The sequence below is a fragment of the Candoia aspera genome, chromosome 4, assembly GCF_035149785.1.
Source record: "Candoia aspera isolate rCanAsp1 chromosome 4, rCanAsp1.hap2, whole genome shotgun sequence".
NCBI lineage: Eukaryota > Metazoa > Chordata > Lepidosauria > Squamata > Boidae > Candoia > Candoia aspera.
Genome location: NC_086156.1, coordinates 118048640 through 118063370, shown reverse-complemented (window position 1 = coordinate 118063370; position 14731 = coordinate 118048640). Strand labels below are relative to the sequence as shown.

General features: G+C 57.3%; 2 protein-coding genes and 1 long non-coding RNA gene across 3 annotated transcripts in view; all 3 read right to left on the bottom strand.

Annotated features, from left to right (window-relative positions):
* Nucleotides 1-14731, bottom strand: part of LOC134495998 (uncharacterized) — a 159640-nt gene that overhangs the window by 25176 nt on the left and 119733 nt on the right. The gene's annotated exons all lie outside the window — the stretch shown is intronic.
* TMEM95 (transmembrane protein 95) lies at nucleotides 326-4885 on the bottom strand. The gene is made up of 7 exons (XM_063301865.1): nucleotides 4627-4885; nucleotides 3386-3442; nucleotides 3145-3225; nucleotides 2540-2560; nucleotides 1422-1532; nucleotides 1048-1156; nucleotides 326-359 (listed from the first exon to the last, which is right to left on the bottom strand). Exons 1-7 carry the CDS (start codon nucleotides 4883-4885, stop codon nucleotides 326-328), a joined length of 672 nt encoding a protein of 223 aa, XP_063157935.1.
* KCTD11 (potassium channel tetramerization domain containing 11) lies at nucleotides 11554-12647 on the bottom strand. Its single transcript, XM_063303139.1, has one exon. The coding sequence runs from the start codon at nucleotides 12612-12614 to the stop codon at nucleotides 11613-11615; it is 1002 nt and encodes a 333-aa protein (XP_063159209.1). The 5' UTR covers nucleotides 12615-12647; the 3' UTR covers nucleotides 11554-11612.

The following is a 14731-nucleotide window of genomic DNA, read 5'->3' as shown; positions in this document are numbered from 1 at the left end:
GCCCTTCGAGTGTGTACTCAGCCTGCATGTTACTTATGCGCCTCCTTTGCCAAGTCCACACTTGCAGCCACCGTTCGAACAGACACATGTTTGCATCTGTTCAGATATTTCACGCACCTCTCTTTTTTTAGCCTTTGCACATATTTTACGTATACATATATACAGACATTCGTTGTGTGTAAACGAAGTGTGCTTTCTGTGGGGGAAAGGTTATGGAACCGGCTACGTTCTTGCACACCCACATTTCACATCTTCTCACTCTTGCACGTTGGCTGCTCGTGTGCCAAAGGAAGGGACGCTGCGTCCTTCCATCCCACTGAGACATCTACTTGGTTCCAAGGCCCGGACGGAGCCAAAATCTACAAGAAGAAAAAGAAAAATTTGCTGTCTGGACAACCAGCTTTTAGTGACCTCTTTGGCAGAGTGATTTGTGGTGCGAGTATGCAGAACATGCCACACGCAGCTTTCTGCGACCAGCAGACCCTCTGGCTGCTCCCGGAATTCCCAGCTCAGCGCTAGCTCAGAATCCTGGGAGTTGAGTCCCCACGCACCTTGAGGGCCTGAGGTTGGGGGAAGGCTGCGGATGTGAGGACAGGCAACTGGGCTGCATTCAGGCAATGTGGAAATCCTTAAACCCAGGTGGATGAAGGACAGCTGCTACGGTGACATGGCACATGATGCCCAAACAGATAAATTATGAAAGGGTGATGGGATGGCCAGGGTCACAGAAGACCTGGGCTAGATTCGCACAACCCATGGAAATGCAAGCTGTCCAACTTTGCTTGACCTAGACCAGTGTTTTTCAACCTTGGCAACTTTAAGGTGGGTGGACTTCAACTCCCAGATTCCACAATATCAAGAATGCCTTGACTCACCACCAAGGTGACAAGCCAAAGCCTGTGGGGTCTGCCTGAGAGGGCTTGGCCCCGCCCTCCCATGGGGAAGACCCCTCCTGGTAGCCACCTCCCCACTCAGCGTCCCCCCCACACGCCCCCTTCTGGGCAGCCTCCTGGCCCTCCGCCCACCTCCCCGGGAAAGGCCACTCACTCCAGTGCGCAGGAGACCAGGCCCATGAAGAAGCAGGCGCCGGAGATGCAGAGGAGCAGCTGGATGACCTTTGGCAAGCCTGGGTACTCTGTGGGGCAGAGGAGGGCAGCTGGGTAGAGGGGGGAGGAAGGGGGCAAGGGGGGAATTCTCCAGGGGAGGGACCCCGGAAGAGCCCGGGAAGGCAGCAGCAAGTTGGAACCAGGACCAGCATGCTGGGAAAGAGGCTGGGGGTGGGGGGCAAGAAAGGGGAAAACCAGGCAGGGGGGAGCAAACTGGGAGAACTGGGGAGGCTCAGGCAGGGAGGGAGAGGGCCCACTGCCCACCAGGGTGCCTCCCAGGGGGCAGGAGAGGGGGCAGGTGGGGCAGCCCCTCACCTGGGTAGCAGGTTTTGAGGTCCCACTCACCTGGGTAGCAGGTTTTGAGGTCCCAACAGGGGATCTCCACCCTGCGGCAGGTGGAGCAATTGAACAGGGAGGCCACGACCTCTGGCGGGAGAGAAGGCAGGAGGGGCGGTGTCAGCAGTGACTCATTTGCACCTTGCGATTTGCATCTTGTGGCCGTGAGTTCCACAGCCACAGGATTTGCCACAAGATTTGACTTCTTGTGGCTGTGAGTTCCATCGGTGAATTGTGGCTCAGCTGCAGAAATGCTGAGCGGGGTGGGGGGGGTGGGGACTGTATGTAAGGTCAGGGAGAGAGATTTTCTCCCCTGCATTCCCCACCCGACCCCTTGAGAGGCATCTTCCACTCAGGCCTGCAAGCCCGCCCAGGCAGGCTGCGTCTTCCCCAGCTTGCCCCCAGGCTATTCATTAATTGATTAAATCTGCCAACATTGGCTGGTGACTAAAGCAAGGGATTAAAAGGGAATTTCTAGGTTGCCGAGGTTTATCCCAGCAATTTAATTTGCAGTAATTGGCATCTCGAGGGAGCTCGGAATGGGACGAGGCGCCTTTCTTGAGGCATCTGCAATTTTCAGGATTTTCATTTTAATATTAATCCAGGCAGGGTTGTTGGGGGTCCAAAAAGTCAAGACGGCAGCCTCAGGTAAAAAAGAGATTTTGCACAACTGAGGCTGCCATCTTGACCTTTTGACTGCCCCAGGCCCTTACACCCAAGACGCCTTTTTAGAAAGTCAATTTCAAAGGCTTTTGATAAAGATTAGCTTCATTTTCTTTCTCCCCTTTTGTGCCAGAGCTACAGGGATTTCTGCACAGACTCTGTTCCAAGGGGGAGCATAAGGGGGGGTTGCCATGAAAGGGCAGCATTTTAATTCTTTATTTATTATTAAATTTATACTGCGCCTTTCTGTACCAGCCCTCAAAGCAGCTTTCAACAGTTTAAAAACGCAACAGGTAAAATGTGGCAGAAACATCAGTACAATGAAAATCAAAGCCGGGCTTTAAGATCATTAACGACATCAAGGTAAGATGTCATTGAAATAATTATCCATCAGATCCTTTGTGGGGAAGCCCGCCCCTTCTCCCAAAACTTACGACAAGCAGGAGGACACAGAGCTAGAAGAGAAAGAATAAAAAAATAATAATAAGATGTGAGGAATTGGGAGCAACCTTTGGCTGATAATCATGAGGACTAGATCCCTGTGTGACTTGCAGAACTTTCTGGAGCAAATGATACTTTTGAATTTGGGGTGTGCTGTTCTTGCACACCCCCATAGGCCCCCAATGACTTGATGTTTGTCCATTATCCAACACCAACAATGTCAACAGTCCCCTAATGCTGGGTGGGTAGGATCATTTGGTTGCAAGAGTAAAGCACTCTGCAAATAGCATCACAAAAGGACATGAGGATCAGAGGGAACCTTCGAGGTCATCTAGTCCAACCCCCTGCCAGCTCAGCGTCCTATCTGGGGAACTCCCCAGCACTCCTGGATTCCTATTTTAAATGATGCTGCCGAGAGTCAGACTCAGCATCTTTGTTTAGGAAGTTCCTCCGAGCTGATTTGCAGGTTTCTGCCAGAACGAGCAGAAACCCACGTCTTTGGGGCGAACGTGGAAAAGCCATTGTGAAGAAAGCAGGCAGACAGACCGACCGGCCGGCCGAACGACACCCCCGAGTGGTTTAGTGCGGTTTCTCACACCTTCTTGGGTCTCCGCTGGAATCTTAGCGCTGTGAAGCCACTTCCAAAACTTGGGAACATCGGCAAAGCTTTGCTTTATTTCTGAGAAAAAAAGAGGAGACTCCGCCAGAGCTGTGGGCTACGATTCCCGCCATCCCCAGCCACACCCGGAGGCTCCCTGCACCCATTTATCCAGGGGGAAGCCAGCCAGCCACCTGTGAACCTGTCAAAGCCCCCGGGGCCCGGGGTTTGGGGCACTTACCAATCACTCGGAGGACCCGGTGGGCCTTTTCCAGGAGCAGGTCCAGGGCAGCCTCATCTGGGGCAGAGAGAGCAGAGGAGGGAGGACGTGGGAGGACCCTGTGGCATGTGGGGCTGGACCTGGGGGAGATCTGCTGGGGGAAAAGCCCGTAGGCCAACCCTGTGCTGTTCGACCTGTCTTACCACGCAGGGCCCGTGGTCTGGAGGTAGCACAAAATTTAAGAAAAAAAGTGTGGTGCAGACAGATCTGCACAGCCGGCTGAAACCAGCTGTGAAATTCATGCCTGATATACTCTGTGGAACCCTAAAGTTGGCTGCGTTTGCGCAAACAAGCCACAAGCTCAGGGGAGCCTTGGTGACCCCAGCTGGCTTAGGCCTTTCCAGGATGCAAGGGACCGGGGGAGTCAGTTTAACCCTGGGAGTGACCAGTCTTGGGGGTCAGTGTCACCCTTCGCAAAGGGGCCAATAGGGTCCCCTAAACTCTTTTGGGAGACCTCACCACACAGCAGTCTCTCCTACAAACTGGCTGAGTTGAGTATGTGGGGAGAATACGACCAGTAACCCCCTTGGAGCCCCCCAAAAGTCTTGGGCTCAGGGTGCCAGGATGCCCAGCCAGCATGGCCTCTAGAGGAGGGCAGCCTGGGAAGGGCTGAGACCCCCTTTCCCCTGTTTCCTCTGTCCTCCGCGGGGCCTTCGTTTTCTTTCTGGAGTGCAGGGGAGATGGTGGAGGTGCTGCATCTGCGAAAAGCCAGCCCCCATCTTCTAAGGGCTAACGACACGGGGATGTCCGAAGGCTACGGAAATATCTGACTGCGATGTGAACTGCAGCAAAATGTTGCAGCTTTGGACCCTCTGCCTTCCTCCTCCGTCCTGCCTCCCAGTTTTCCTCTCTTCCTCTCCTAACGACAGGATGCTGCGGGCGCATTTGCTAGCCAGGGAGTGTGCCCAACGGCCTGTGTCCAGTGCCTCTACGAACCTGCTATTCTCCCCTGGAAAAGTGTGGCTGTGTGTGTGGATTGGCAACCTATGGGATTTTCAGACACTTCTTTTTGCCCAAAGCCGGTGCCAGACGTAAGACCTCTCCCTTGGTGTTTGCATCTGACTGGCATAATGGGCAGCAAAACAAGGATTCTGGCCACCAGCGCTGTGCTGTGCTGTGCTGGGCACAGGGCGACGTTATTCCCATGGTTTGGGTTCCTCCTTGGCGTGATTCTTCCCCCCCCCCCCGGCATCTCTCTCTACCTAAGGCGAAGTCCCGAACAGCCTCTCCCCCCCAGGGGTAGTTGGAGCAGTTCTCCCGGTGGAAGTGCTCTCGGTAGCGGGCACAGAGCTGGGCAAAGCGCATCCTAAGGTTTTTGAACTGCTGCCCACAGTTGAGACAACCCTCTGCGCTGGGCCCCCCTTTGGCCAGGAGGAAGAGGAGGAGGAGGAGGACAGCCGTGGTGGGCAACGGGCTGCCCAGCCCCAGGGCCCCTGGGGCGGCAGCTGCCGGAGGGCCCATGGTGGGCAGCAGCCAGGCGGAGCAGGGAAGTGTGGGCGGGGCCCGCGGGGCCTTCCAGAACCCCCTTTCCGTGGTCCGTTTGGACCGTGGCTTTGGCAACAGGTTCTAGAGCCCCGGCAGTCATCCTTGAGCGGGAGAGCAGCGCTCAAAATGATGTGCCGTTTGGGAAGTAAAGCCAAGGGGGGCACACGGGGACAGTTCTGAGGCAAGTAGAAGCTTCTCTGTTTTTCTACGGGGAGAATTCGCTGAGTTTTGGGGGGAGGCCACTCTGGGACAAGGGGATGAAGGGCATCACAAGCAAAGGCCCTTGGATGTCTCGGTCACCTTCCGTATTGCTTGGTGCGGTGCGCAGCCCCAGCTTTGGGATGGCTGGAATGTTGCACTCCTTTGCCTTTGAAGGCTCTGCCGAAATGGCACCGTTTCTGAGCCCCGCCTGTAAAGCTGGGGCTGAGACCAGCAAGTGGGAACGCGGCGGCCCAATCCTTGATCCTCGGTCTTGGTTGCGATCTGTCTGCTAGAGTAATCCAGTGCCTTTGCCGACTTTTAAAAGCTGCCCTGGCTTGGGTACCCTGGGTACCCCAAACTCTCCGGAGCTCAGCCTGTGGGTGAACTTAAGACTCCCCTCGGGGGTCCCCCTAGTTCAACGTGAGGCTGACTGGGCTTGGCTCAGCACCCCGTTATGGACTTCTCTGTCCCGGGTCTTCTGACTGTGCTTAAAGGGGGCTTTTAAAACTGAAATCGTTCCCCAGGCTTACAACTGTCCCCTTGGAGCAGTTTTCTTGCTAGCAATACTCAATACTTCGTCAATTGGGGGGGGGGTTGGGGGGTTCTCTTTTTTTGCAGATAATTTAACCACAGGAAAAAACTTCCTGATGGTAAGATGTCTAGAAGAGTGGAAGGGCTGACCTTAAAAATGGTAGGTTCTCCAACTCTGCTTGTATTCACTGGCCGTATCTCAAAGGTAGGATTGCTGCCATTCTGACCTGGTAGGCAAGGACAGATATTGCGGTCACCCAGATGGGTTTATCAACACCACTCCAACACCGCGCTGTGATTTACCCTGCATCTGCCTTTCCCTTAGCCTGGTCTGTGCAACGTCGTAGGTCAAGGGTGCATGACTTTGGGCTCTGCTTTTGCTCCGGTGTACACTGTTGCTGCTTGCGTGCTTAAGACATTTCTGTTGGTATCTTTGGGGTGATTTGGTTGCCTTAAGCAAGCCAGGTTTTGGCCACAACAGGAGTTTTCAAGAAGAGGCTGCCCTGGATGCTTTAACTGGTTTTTCTGCACCCTGCCCAGGGTTGGACTAGATGACCCTTGGGGTTCCACTCCAACTCCACAATTCCAGGATTTTCCAATTAGTGGGGAGGAGTTTCCCGGTGCTGCTGGCTCTGCGGCGCCTTGACGCTTGTTATCCCGATGGGATGCATTTCAGTCTTCTCAGTGGCTAATAAAGGGCTTTGAAAGCAGTTGTCTGGATGATGATCTCCAGCTCTGGTCCTCTAACTGTGTCAGTCTGCGACTCACCACTTGCTGCTCTGGAATCGGGGTATAAGAGCATCAGTGGAAACAACCCTTCAGAAATCCTAGAAATTCCCGTCTCTCTGCTGGCTTCGGACCCCGGGTCAACGAGGGTCAGCGAGGATCTTGGTCTCAATTCCACTCAAGTCGCTCTTTGAGCGAGATGGGCAGTGTCACAATTCGAAATATAAAAGAATAAAACAAGGAAAACCCAGTTAACGGATCCAACCTGGGCCCTTCTGGGTCCTAAGCAAGGGCTCCATGCCCAGCACCCCTCTCCTCCTGCATGTTCAGGTCCTAGGTGAGGGGGGCCCGGGAAAAAAAGCCCTCTGCACATGCGCCATTGGGGATATTCACCTGGCCCTTCAGACCTGCCAGCGTCCTGCGTGAGCAGGTGCTTCAGCAGAATTCTGGCCAGGCTGCAGGTGTGCCGGTGCCTGCTTTGAGCCCTGTCCTCGCGTGCCAACCTTCTGGTCTGAACTTGTTCTGGGCCCCTTCCAGGAAGGGAAGGAAGGGCAGAGGACTGCGAACGAAAGATTGGACTGTACAGCGCACAGGAGAGTTGTGAGTACGGGAGCACGTGCCTATGACACACCCGTCTATGTGCCAGAGCCACGCACGGGGAGAAATGGGCCTGGGGAGGGTGCTTACTCAGGCCCAGACCAGAATGTAGGCCAAGCTTCGCGTGACACCAGCAGCCGCCTCAGCCCCAGGCTGTGTGAATAAGCCACAAGGGAGTGTCTCTGAGGGTGAGCAGAAGATGCATTTATACCATTAGCTCTATCAGAAATTACAGCCCGCCCTTCAATTACGTGTGTGCGGAACAGGGTGGCCGACATTCGCCCAGCACAACGTTGGCCCTCTATAGATCCCAAGAAAGCCGTCGCACATGGAGAGGGTCCAAAAGAGCCCTGAACACCCCCCCGCAGCAGTAGGTGCAGCGTCTCAAAATAATAAACCTCCTGAATGGGGAGGAGGCATTCAGAGATACAGCCTGCCAAACCTCCTGCAGCAAGAGGGGTTCTGGAACCCAAAAGGCCCCTTTGCCAAGGTGGGTTATGAATTTATGGATGGGTGAAGTGTGAATCCTGTTCCAACCATGCCAAGGCAAGATAAAATACAATAAAGCATTTGTGGTAATGGGAAGAAACATAATGAACAACCTTTAAATCAGCATTTCTCAACCTCAGCAACTTTAAAATGGGTGGACTTCGACTCCCAGAATTCCCCAGCCAGCTAATGCTGGCTGGGGAATTCTGGGAGTCGAAGTCCACCCATCTTAAAGTTGCTGAGGTTGAGAAACACTGGATTAAGGAACCGTATAAGAGCCTCCTGTTGGTGCCTTTTCCCCCTCAGCCCTCTTCCCCCCCTCCCATGAGCCCCACAGCCTGCAGTGGGCATCCCCTGTACTTCCTGCCAGCCACCCGAGCACCCGCTGGAGATTCACTCTGAGAATGATGCCATCTGCTGCCTGGGCTTGGCAGACAGTGGGAGCTGCACCCTCTGCTGGCTAACTGGCGCAGCCGCACGTTGGCCTCCAAACATCTGGCCGCCAGAGCATTCTTAGAAATAGCCAACCCAGTTCACTGTTCCAGCGGGACAGCAGCGCAGTGTGTCTGAGAAACCCCGAGCAGTGGAAGAAAGGCCAGCTGCCTGGTTCTAGGGGCGAAGTTATTCCACATTCACTTGTTTTTCAGTCCTGGTGACTTGAGGACACAGCTACGAAGTCTTATTTCCTTGCAGCACAGTATTTTACCATAGATTTTATTGGTCTTCCCTCGTTCTCCAAAAAAAGAACCTGGACCAGGCTCACACAGCACCCCAGGCAGAGGGGGCATTGCCTCTCTTCGGCGTCCCCTGCCTGGGGGCCCTCCAGACGGGGACCAACTTTCAGTAGTAGCCCCGTTGCGTCGAGAGGCCTGGGACTCGTAGTCCGTCCCTCTGGAGAAGGCCCAGGGTGGGAGAGCGCACAGCTCAGTCGCTGGTTTATGAAGCTGCGGTCTGGGCTCTCGTGATGGGCGAACCAGCCCTCCGTTCTGCTGAACTGGATTTTTGCCAGGTGGAAACCAGAGTAAAGCTGGTGAGGAAGAGCAGGCATTAAACGTTAAGTCCTTGAATATTCTCTCTTAAAGAAAGCTCAGCTGCCCTCTTTTGTATGCATATGATTAATTGCAAACTAATATATGCGGTTGGTACAAATGGAGCCTTTTGGTATGTTTAAAGCAGACACACCTTAGTGCACGAAAAAAAGAATCCCTGGGCTGGCCTTTCTCAGATCCATCCGTTTCCATGCACGCTAATTAGCTGTTGCGGCCCACACAGAGCACGGGGCGCCGGTCGAGGACGCAGCTGGACGACTGGTGTTGATGCAGCTCCCAGGACCTCACGCCAAACACTTCCTTGCTAGCCACAGCACTGGCGGGTTTCCTTTTAACATCACAAAGGCTGAAGAACAGCGAGGAAGGGATTGGGGTGCTGGGAGACCTGGACACAGCGCGCACTGATTCCCAGCATTGTTACTTCTCACAAACCAGCCGGGGAATCTCCTGGCCTCCCTTGCACAGCAGCCCCAGATTTCAAGCCAAGACCATATGGAAAAGCAAAACTGGCAAGCTTTATTGTAACAACAGCAATCAAATCAAGGGCTTTACTTTCTCACGAGTCGTTGCAAAGCCACCACCATCGCCACCCCTGACCGGCAGGCCCTTGCTTGGCTCTCGAAAGAGGCAGATCAATCCAGACAGAGCTCTTCCTTTTCCATCCCAGCTGAGAACACATTTATTCAGCCTTTTGTGCCTGGCGGGTCACCAACAGCAAAAGATGAAGACACCAGGAAAACTGGCCCAAGTCATCTCGGGCAGGATTCCTCAGCCTTTTAGATGTGTTAGACTACAGCTCCCATAATCCCCAGCTAGCAGCAGCCATTGGGAGCCATACCTTTCTAGGCTAAAGAATCGTCACCTTCCCCACCCCCTTTGTCTGCAGCGATATGGAAAGCCGGTGTGGAAACACTGCCTCTCAGGGATTGATGCCATAAATTAGAAGCAAAATAAATTAAAAAGGAAGATGTACAACGACCACCCCTGTTAATTACATGCACACCCCCAAAATCATGTTAATTAATTACAAAGGAAAAACCAGTCTGTGGCCAGTCTAACCATCAGAGCATCCACTTGACAATAATCCGAACATTTTTCCTTTGGAGAAGCACTGTCTCCGGGCACCTTAAAGACTAGCCAGGATATTTTATTATCTGATAAATTTGGGGGGATTGCAAATTACTCCATTGGGCGTGAATTGTGATCCACCAGTGCTTATGTGGAACCAAAACAAACCAAGTTCATCATTTAGGGCTCATAAAACTCTCGGGCGGAGGGTTGAGGGAAGGGTTGAGCTGCAGAAGCCGCTCACTTTTTGCAAACTTTAAAGGAGGCCCGTGCAGATCGAGAGTTAGGCGGACTGCGGCTTCTCCCACCAAGGGCTGAGCGGCTCTTTGGATCCCAAGGCTTGGAAGGGCTGGGGGCGCATGGAACCTGACGGCCGCCTCTGCCACTGCAGCATGATCCTGAGAAAATCCTTTTGGGGGTATGGAGTTGCTGAGTGGGCCATGCGTGCACCACCCCGTCCTCCTGCTTTGAATCCAGACCACTGCAGAGCCCGAGGGTGTGGACAGGCCCGTAGGCAGCCAACTTCTGCAACGTTCCTCGTTTGCCCCATAGCTGTAGGCTTTCCTACACACCCTGCACGGGTTTTGCCACATCTCAGTGCACTTGGTTTTCCCTCCTAGGCATCCAGGAAAAGCCATGGTGACGTCACATGCACCACGAGGCCACTGAGTAAATGGGACGACCGAGGTCATATAGACAAATGGCAGGCTGCGGCCAACGCAGACGACCCACCTGGGCCGTCTACGTGAGTGCGTGTGATGTGCATGACATCATTTACGGGATAACGTCATGGGGATGGCATTGGTCCCTCCCCCACCACTGCTCAGGCCTTCCCCGTCCGTCTGTCCACTCCATCTCCCTGAGTAGATTCTTCATCGCCACAGCCGAAGATGGCAGATTTGGTGGGAGGGACCAGGTCTATCGCTCTCCCGCTTCGCCGCCACGTCTGGAGGCTGAAAGCACAGGTGATGGATGAAACCTAGAAGGTGGCGGGGGGGGGGGGGGAGAAGAAAAGGTGGGGGATGGGAGAGAAACTGTGAAGCCTCTCTGAGTGAAGGCATACAAAGGCAGACTTTGGAGCCAGCCGGGCGCTGCAGACAAAGGCCTGTTTGTAGGGCCCCTAAAGAGCGGGAGTTTTTCTTCTGTCCGACCTCCGGGCACTGCCACGTACCACTCGCTGCCCACCCCAGCCAGAGCACATCCTCTCCATGCACGCTTCCCCAACGGGTGGCCCTCCATTCCCTGCCCGGCACTTTTTAGTGCAGGCTCCTTTGGAGCGCTCGGCTCCTCTCCCTTAAGAGCAAAGCCCGGCAGCCCTCATCCACCGCCCTCCCTCCCATCTTGGACTGCGGGACTACTCTGCTTTCAGGAACTCCACCCAGTTTGGGTGGCTGCTCTCCCCTTCAAATAGACCCCTGGAAAGGCGCCTGCCTGCAGCTCCAACGCCCGGTCTCAGGAGACGCCCTCTCGGCCACCCCGCTCTTCTCTCCCAGCTTCAGGCCTTGCCAGGCAGAGGGGTCATGCCACCTTGAAAGTCAGGGGCCCTTGGCCAAGTCAGAAGCGGGGCCCTGCTGCGAGGGGCAAGTCCAGCGAGATTTGGACGTTGGGCTAAGCCAGGGTAAGGTCTGCTTGATTCCGGCTTAAAGTGCTGCAAGAATCCACCCACTCTGGCTTGTGGCATAACACAACAGAGCCAACCGGCTTAGGCATGTTTATGCAATAAACGTGGTTAAGTGAACCACAGCTCAGAACAGCCTGTGCTTTATTTCCCTCAATTGCAGCTTCGGGCACCTTCGTTAAAAGGACAGCAACCTGCCTCACATCCCACTTTAGCATCATGGGTGCCCAGGGGGGAGGGGCAAGGCATGCCCGGGGCCTCATGACGTCATTGTGCAAAGACACAAACACTGTCACCTGCCTCGTGAGGCCATGGTGATGTCATCATGGCTTGTTCTGGATGCCTGGGCTTACCCTCTCGATTCTGTGTGAGGTGGGGTTGGCTGCCGCAGGCTACCTCTCCCCCCGCTGTTTGGCTCAGATGTTCAATGCCGCACGAACCGCAAAGAGCGGGCACTCAGGATATCTGCGGGGTCAGGGAAGACCGAATCCACTCGGAAGCCCTGCGCAAGCGCCGCCTTCAGCACCTCTTCCAGGAACTCACTGGAGGATCTGATCTCCCTGCCATCCACACGCAGGGGGTGCAGCTTCTGTTTGGCATACTCTGCAGCTGGCAGAGCAGGTGGGCACGGGGCCCACTCTAAGCAAAGGTGGTGGCACATCGCGGTTTCCGCATGGGAAGTTTCCGAAGAACAGTCCAGCATCTCATCGTCTGTTTCCGCATCTTCATCCGTGGAATCGCCCAGGCAAATTCTCAGATCGCCATCAGGCGACCAACTGTCCCGCTGCCTCTTACATCCTCCGTTGGCCGTGTGAGCTTTGGGAAGCCCTGGCCCTCTCTGAGACCAGGCTGGCGTCCTCCCGGAAGGCCCCTCGTCCGAACTCCTGTTGGCGCGTTCGGGGCGGCCCAAGTGTCCCCTCAGGACGGCCAGGAAGCGCCTGTCCGTGCAGAAGACGTTGGCGGTGAAGATTTCCAGGCGGCAAGAGCTGAGCTCGTAGTTCTGTGGCCCACGGCGCACATTGAAGTGCAGCTGGCGCAGGCGCTGGTCCACGTCGGCGTGGAGCACCGCGTTGGTCCGCTGGCGCCACCGCTCCGCCTCGACCCGCCGCAGCTCCTCCAGGAGGGGACGGATCTGGTAGAAGTCCGCCTCGGCCCGCAGCAGGGAGAGCTCGGCGTAGCCCTCCGGAAGGTCCAGCCGGCCGAAGCGGAGGAAGTTCAGGACGTGGCGGAAGGCCTTGCCGTCCCGGTCGATGAAGTAGTTCCCGCAGCTGTCCAGGAGGGCTGGCCGTGGCCCACGGAACATGGCCCCCAGCATGGAGTCTGGGAAGCGGGTCAGCGTCCCCAGCGTCGTGCTGTAGAGTTTCCCGCCCACGTTCAGGGTCACCAGGTGGCCGGTCCAGCCCAGGCCCTCGCGAGTGTCCGGCATCCCCAAGAGGCCACCTGTGGGGGCAAGGGGGCGTTACTCCAGGGAGCCAGCCGCCTGATTCGCGGGTGCACCTTTGGGCCACTCAAACGGTGGGAAAACGCGCGACTTTTGCAAGACTTTCCTCCCGCGGGCAAAGGCCATTGTTCGGGCCACTCCAGCCACCCCTTCAGGCCGGGGAAGGAAACGGGGTGCGGGCAAGCAGGGGGAACGCGCAGGGCAGGGAGCCCGGGCAAACCGGGGTGTGTGTGTGTGGAGGCGCGCCTCCCCGGCCAGGTCGGGGGCGGTTCCCAGCCTGGGACCTCCCAGTCGGATCTGCTCCCTGAGGGGGCCGGGCCGGGCCGGGCCGGGGGGAGCTCCGAGTGGGCTCGCGGGCTCGCCGGCCTTCCGCTCGGATTCCCGGGGGGCGGCTATCAGGAGGGGGAGCCGCCAAGCGCGCCAGCAAAGCCGGGGAGGAGGAGCGGAGGTCTTGGACTCAGCCCCCATCAGGCGCTGGCGAGGAAGGATGGGACCTGGAGTCCTCCCCTCCCGGGCGTCCCCCGTCCCCTGCCCTGCCCGAAAGCGGGGCTTGTCCTGGGAAGCCTTCGGGGCTGGGCTGGCACAGGTCCGCCGGGCTGGCGCGGGCGAGGGTTCCCGGCCCCGCGAAGTCTGCCCGGCCGCGCTCCGGGAAGCCGGGCCGGCCGCCACGGGGGCGCAGCGGCGGCGGGTGGAGGGGAGCGCGGGGGTCCGTACCTGGCGGGCGCCTCTGCGCGGTCTCCGAGCGGCTCCGGGTGCAGGAAGCGAAGCGCGGCTCGCCCGACTCGGCTTCTCTCGGCGGCGGCGGCGGCCGCCCTTTATAGGGCAGGGCGGGAGGGCGCGGCGGAGGCGGGCAGGAGGCGTTCCCCGCCCCGGGAAGGCAGGCCGGGGGTGGCCCGGCGGCTCCCGCTCCGCCGCTTCTGCCCCCGGGCGGGGCTGCACCCAACTGCCCGGCGGCTCTCGGAGCTGCTCCCCGGGAACCGGGGACGCCCCCGCCCTTCCTGCCCCTGCAGGCGCGCAAGAGCCGGAGCAGCCCTGGACCCGCGGCTCCCGCGGCCGCCCCGTCCCAAGCGCCGCCGGCCCTCCGCGCCCCGGCCCGGGCGATGCCCGCCGCCCGCCGCCAAGCCAGGCGCAGGGAGGGGCGGGGGGCGGGGGGTCCGTCCTGGAGCGGGAATCCCGCGCTCTTGGCTCAGCTTCTCCTCAACCCGTCTCGGTTCGGCGCTCGGGGGCGCGGGACGGCGGGCTGGGGGCGCGGCGGGCAGCCAGCAGCCGGTTTGGGCTGCGGGCCGCGCGGAAGCAAACGGGGTGAATTCTTTGAAAAGCGGGGGCGGGGCAGGGAAGGTGGAAATCCTGGGTTCAGCAGGCCTCCCCCCCCCCCCCCCCGGGCCACACAATTTCCCGGGAGACTTTGGGCCGATCCACTTTCTCCCTCGCCGCCCACCTTGCGGGGGGGGGTTGTTTTGGGAAAGAATGAATAGAGAGTGTTTCTCAACCTTGGCCACTTTAAGACGTTGGCCTTCAACTCCCAGAACTCCCCAGCCAGATAAATAAATGTGGGCTCTGTGCCGTGTCCGGATTTAGTTTGCTTGCCCGTTTTGCTCATCGGCAATTCTGTTCAAAGCCCTTTGCAGGGTTGTAAGCAAGACCGAGGAGGAGCGGGGGCGGGGGGGACTTCGCAGCAGCCAGAGTGCCCCTCGCTTCTTCCCCCGTGGACAAAATCAGGGCGGATGGTTGAGGACGGCCGCTGCTAAAGGTGGCTTTCAATTTTTCCAACTTTGGGGGGACACGTAAAATTGCCTTCTGCTGAGTCAGGCTTGTGCCAGCCCGCCCCACCCCCCGGGTGATCAAGCAGGATTCTGTCGCCATGGCCTGGCCTAGGCGTGCTCCACACGAGGGGCTACTGAGCCCCTCCTTTTGGGGGTAACCATCTGCAGAAGCAGAGAGGCAGTCTGGTGTAGTGGTTAAGGCATCAGGGTAGAAACCGGGAGGCCCTGGGTTCTAGGCCTGCCTTGGGCACGAAGCCAGCTGGGTGACCTTGGACCAGTCACTCTCTCTCAGCCCTAGGGAGGAGGCAATGGCAAACCACTTCTGAGAAACGTTGCCAA

Coding starts and splice junctions, on each gene's coding strand:
- TMEM95 (XM_063301865.1), bottom strand. CDS start 4,885: ATGGGCCCTCCGGCAGCTGCCGCCCCAGGGGCCCTGGGGCTGGGCAGC. Junction 1,533..2,539: donor TCTGTGTCCTCCTGCTTGTC/GTAAGTTTTGGG, acceptor CTCTCCCGCCAG/AGGTCGTGGCCTCCCTGTTC. Junction 1,157..1,421: donor CCTCAAAACCTGCTACCCAG/GTGAGGGGCTGC, acceptor CCCTCTACCCAG/CTGCCCTCCTCTGCCCCACA.
- KCTD11 (XM_063303139.1), bottom strand. CDS start 12,614: ATGCCGGACACTCGCGAGGGCCTGGGCTGGACCGGCCACCTGGTGACC.